Source organism: Amphimedon queenslandica, unplaced genomic scaffold, assembly GCF_000090795.2.
Source record: "Amphimedon queenslandica unplaced genomic scaffold, v1.1 AMPQUscaffold_11841, whole genome shotgun sequence".
NCBI lineage: Eukaryota > Metazoa > Porifera > Demospongiae > Haplosclerida > Niphatidae > Amphimedon > Amphimedon queenslandica.
Window position 1 is genome coordinate 4242 of NW_003547919.1, and position 4551 is coordinate 8792.

Below are 4551 nucleotides of genomic sequence, written 5' to 3' on the forward strand. Positions count from 1 at the left end.
TACATTATTTACAATCCAAATGCTGATGATTTGTGTAGTGTGAGAAACACTCTTTTATTCTTAGAAGCCTGTGCAAAAATATTTGAAAATGGGTTGTTTTATCATTTAAAGGTAACTCACATGAAGTCAGAGATTATTACATCAATTGAGGATGGATTTTCATTTTTGCAAAGTGGCTACTAGTAGATGAAATTTTCAAGAATGGTAATAAAATCAATCTCAAAACTTACTATAACGTACCCTTTTATAGATCCAAACTTTGAGTATTCCACTCCATTGAAGTTAGCAGCACATTTTGCAGCAGCACATTCTTCTTAAACCACAGGAATGTGCTGCTGCATCAACTGCAAAACCACAGGAATGTGATGCTGCAGAGCGGATGGCGGATGCGCTAGTTGATTAGCTACGGGAGACTACTGGTTGATGGATGTAGAATTCTAGATTTTTGAAACTCTATAGGACCAGACCTACACTTGGTTAATACTATTTAGCTATGCCTGGGATGTTGCTCATCTTAAGCTAAGATATTCAGTAATATTCTGCTTTGATGGAGGCTATGGCTCCAGGGTGCGGTACTAGTAGTAATAAATAATAATAATAATAGTAGTAATAATAACAATAAGAAGAAATATCTATAGATTTACAGAATGAGGCATGTACTGACGGACCGGTTTTGTTTTACTCCTATTTGTACCTCTGTAGATGGACTGTTGGTTTGTGAACTAATTTTTTTTAATTATTGCAGAGAGGTTATCTTATAAATAGAACACTAACTATAATTGTTGTGCTGAAATATTAAGGTGAATCAGGACTCATCTCACTTTTTCAATTCTGAGACCCACATGAGATCAATTAATGTGGTCGACAGTTCCCATCTCAATCTCATTATGCACTAAATTGAATTATTTCTGAATTTATTTTACTTTTTGACTTTTTTTATCCTACTCTACTATGTTGATATTGGTAGATAATAATAATAATGACAAACCTATCTTCACCTACTCTTAACATATTCTACCTATTGTGTACATTGTACTGGACTTAAATATTTAATCTTTATTTTCCCTTAACTCTCTGTCTCTTTTCTCTCATTTTGAGAGAAAGGATTTTTTGCCTTCTACACTTGAAAAAAACAGTTTGCCTTTCCTCTCCTTTCCCTTTTTGTTTTTCTCTATTGTTAGTAATACTTAGTTTCTGTTTTTGGTTTGTATAATAATAATAATAATAATAAATATAATAATGATAATTAATATAATAATAATAATAATAATAAATATAATAATAATAATAATAATAATAATAATAATAATAATAATAATTGCAAAAAATAATAATAATAATAATAATAATAATAATAATAATAATAATAATAATAATAATAATAAAATATTTAATGCTACAGTTGATTTGATTTATGCTACCATAAAACTTCATGCAGTTGGTAATATCTTTTTCTTGAACATTTCGACAGCATCCTCATACTTAATATCAAATTTTTCCATTAAAAGTATTGTCATTGTCTAATGTATAATGTGAATTTTATGATTATCAGTATAGTTTATTATACCTCTGGCCACATTTTGGAATTCATCAAAATTAAAACTGGACGTTGTAGTATATCTCCTTCCAACCCAAATAAGTATTGCTGTATTTCAAAGTACTATGACAAAAGTATACTTTAATTATCTATTATATTTATGATTTACCATATCATCTAGTTCTAAAGGCCATGAATCATACAAATCTCTTCGTTTTATAATTCCTTCAGAAAATCCACTACGGATCCAATAAATTTCACGAAGATGAGACTATTTTAAATTATTTGTAATAAACTTTAGCACTCCATTTTGTTACCTCATTCTTTTTTACTGCCTTTCTTATAAATTCTCTTTTAAAAATGCAATCACTAATATTAATAGACAATTATTAACTTTATATAAGTAGACATGTATATTTTAGTAATAAAACAATTGATAATAATGATAATAATATAATAATAATTTTAAAAATATACCTGTCACTCTTGCTTCTATCCAATACTGGAAAATGATTTAAATACCATTCTTTTCCCCAGTCGAATTCAAAAGTACAAATATCATCATCATTTACATTTGGCTTATTTAAAAAATTTGGTATTAAAAAGCCTTTACTTTCAGGATCATCTATTTCATTTAGTCATTTATCTATATGCACTTTTAATCTATGTACTGCTCACTTTCAAATATAGATTCCTGGTTGAGTTGATTTACTATGTCATCTAGCTCTATGTGAATTGATTTCAGTATTTGTTAATAATGTGCTTGCATTAAATACTTTGTTCCCGTTCATTATTTTTCTGTAGTATCTGAGGGAAGTATTTCTGAATCATTTCCTCATCATAACTTTCTGACAAATGCAAGCTATTATTTATACTTTAATTTGATCATTTTATTTGAGTGCAATTATTTACCTTGTATTTATTATCCATGTTGTAATAGACACATCAATGATTTTGCCAAAGGAAGCTGCAATTAACTTAAGAAAAATATAAATTATTTTTAGGAATTTAAAGTTTACTTTGCACATTGCTTCAGCAGCATCATTAACATCATTTGCTTCAATCTGCAAATCAGTATTATCAATGATAAAATATAAATTTAATATCTCACTTCAATCTCTTTAATATCCCAATGACTATACCTTCTCGATGGTGCACACTTCCACATTGCAACTGATTTTCTGCAGTATACAAGTATTATCGTAAAAGTGTCGTGTTGCATGTAAAGTGTTACTTATACCTGAATGCCTGCACTAAAGCTTCTTTTCTTTCAATGTCTGTGTGAGCATTATAAACAATTATCTCTCCATTGCTTGGTAGTGATGTCTTTTAGAATGTAGTTTTATTGTCATAGAAGTAAAAACTTAATGTACTTACTAGTAGTATTTTGTGTTCAAAAATGGGACAAATTATCATGTGTATTGCGTCATTATTCTGCAAACAATTTAAGTGGAAAAAAAGATTAATATTTTTCTAACTTTTACACTGCGTAAAGGATTCAATTTGTCGAAATCAACTGCTTTCTTTGTTTTGGAGCATTCAAGTAATTCTTCAAAAGACACCAGTTCAATAGCTCCATAGTAGTCCTGTTGTTATAGCCTTGGCAATTAGATATTATAGTGCAATAACTTACTTCATTGTACGGCTCTTTGTGCTTTTGTTCAAAAGCAAGTAACTTGAGAAAGTACATGGCATGCTATTAAAAATTATGTAAATTTGTCATGGTATACAAATATTTTAACCTTTTCAGATAATGAAGACACATTGAGAAGGCTTGCTATGTCATCTAAAAATAAATTAAAATTTCCTATAGTGATGATTTCCTTTGCTGAATCCTCTTGACTCCACATAGCCACATCTTTTATTGAAGGTATTGAGGTTTGGCCAGCTGCATTTCAATGAAAATAATCGTGCATGCAAGCAATTATCTTACATGATTTCAAAATAATTCCCAGAATTTCAATTCTTGCATTCTCCATATCATCCTACAAAATTTAGTATAATACTTTTAACTTTTAGATACCAGTAATATTACTTGGCAATAATTCATTTGTCTTTTTTCAATAAAACATTTTGCTGCCTGTATTGTTTTATGAAAAATTAGAGCAATAATTTAAGGTCACATCTTACCATGCAAACAAAAACACCACAATCCACTGCATTTGTCTGCACTGGTGTGTTACTCATCTAAGACATAGCAGTTACTAATTATTGATTATGATGAAAGCAATTACACTATACCTGACAATTGCAGTATGACCAATCATTAAAATCAAGTGTCATATTTGATTCTCTGCACAAATAATACCTATAAATTCTAAAATTATTCTTTCCTGAGCTCTTGAAATAATACCAAATGGAATTTATTATTGTAGGTCTGTGTAGGCCCAGTGAATCCACTTCATAAATAACTTTGTTTATTGCATCAACTGCCTATGGTTGTGACACAACAATATGAAAAACATGCATTCATTCTTACAATTAGAATCCAATGATGACTTTGATGTATGGGGAACAAAATTATTTCGTTTGACAGTGTGCAACCCTATGTAAAGGAGAAGTCTTAGTACAATTTATACATTTAGACAATACAAACTTTAGTATATTTTAGTGTGGCAAAATATCCACGGGCTTCAAAAACTGGTAAAAATACAGGATCAATCACTTGAACCTTTACAAAAAACTGAAACTTAATAGGAAAATTTGAATTACCTTATTTGTAAGCACTGCTCTAATATAATATACTATAACCTAATGAGATATTATTGTAAATGAGCTATAAAACTATTGGCTTTGTTACATCAGTAGATAAATGTTGCCCAGTTGAAAGACATTTGTATTCTTCTTTTATTACATTCCAATCCTAAAGCACAAAATAGAGTATGCCATGCGATTTATTTGCATTTCTTACAATGCTACCAGCTTTAACTGAATGATACAATGTAAAAGGAGGCTATAGGTTAAAGAAAAATATTATTTACAATTATAATTATTTAGAATTACTAACACTTTTC

The 4551-nt window shown here is 29.1% G+C and overlaps 2 protein-coding genes across 2 annotated transcripts in view; both read right to left on the bottom strand.

Annotated features, from left to right (window-relative positions):
• Nucleotides 1–1361: 1361 nt before the first annotated feature.
• On the bottom strand, nt 1362–3433 carry LOC109588811 (uncharacterized). The gene is made up of 15 exons (XM_020004928.1): nt 3280–3433; nt 3171–3233; nt 3016–3123; nt 2915–2971; nt 2778–2863; nt 2649–2718; nt 2557–2601; nt 2450–2514; nt 2314–2399; nt 2216–2263; nt 2015–2162; nt 1855–1906; nt 1707–1808; nt 1568–1660; nt 1362–1520 (listed from the first exon to the last, which is right to left on the bottom strand). The coding sequence occupies exons 1-15, from the start codon at nt 3385–3387 to the stop codon at nt 1431–1433; spliced, it is 1221 nt and encodes a 406-aa protein (XP_019860487.1). The 5' UTR covers nt 3388–3433; the 3' UTR covers nt 1362–1430.
• Nucleotides 3394–4551, bottom strand: part of LOC109588812 (uncharacterized) — a 2258-nt gene continuing 1100 nt past the window's right edge. The window contains exons 10-19 of the mRNA XM_020004929.1: nt 4449–4490; nt 4338–4400; nt 4250–4288; nt 4134–4208; nt 4017–4082; nt 3891–3970; nt 3779–3845; nt 3668–3724; nt 3573–3617; nt 3394–3522 (exon numbers count right to left, since the gene is read on the bottom strand). Of these exons, the coding sequence (XP_019860488.1) occupies nt 3433–3522; nt 3573–3617; nt 3668–3724; nt 3779–3845; nt 3891–3970; nt 4017–4082; nt 4134–4208; nt 4250–4288; nt 4338–4400; nt 4449–4490 (624 nt within the window). The 3' untranslated portion in view covers nt 3394–3432. The remainder of the gene's footprint in view (nt 3523–3572; nt 3618–3667; nt 3725–3778; nt 3846–3890; nt 3971–4016; nt 4083–4133; nt 4209–4249; nt 4289–4337; nt 4401–4448; nt 4491–4551) is intronic.

Bases quoted from the DNA above. Each gene is read 5' to 3' on its own strand.
- LOC109588811 (XM_020004928.1), bottom strand. From the start codon at position 3,387: ATGTGGAGTCAAGAGGATTCAGCAAAGGAAATCATCACTATAGGAAAT. The intron at 2,972-3,015 runs GTTAGAAAAATA...AATTGTTTGCAG, and splicing joins ATCCTTTACGCAGTGTAAAA to AATAATGACGCAATACACAT. The intron at 2,400-2,449 runs GTAAATAATTGC...TATAAATAATAG, and splicing joins ACATGGATAATAAATACAAG to CTTGCATTTGTCAGAAAGTT.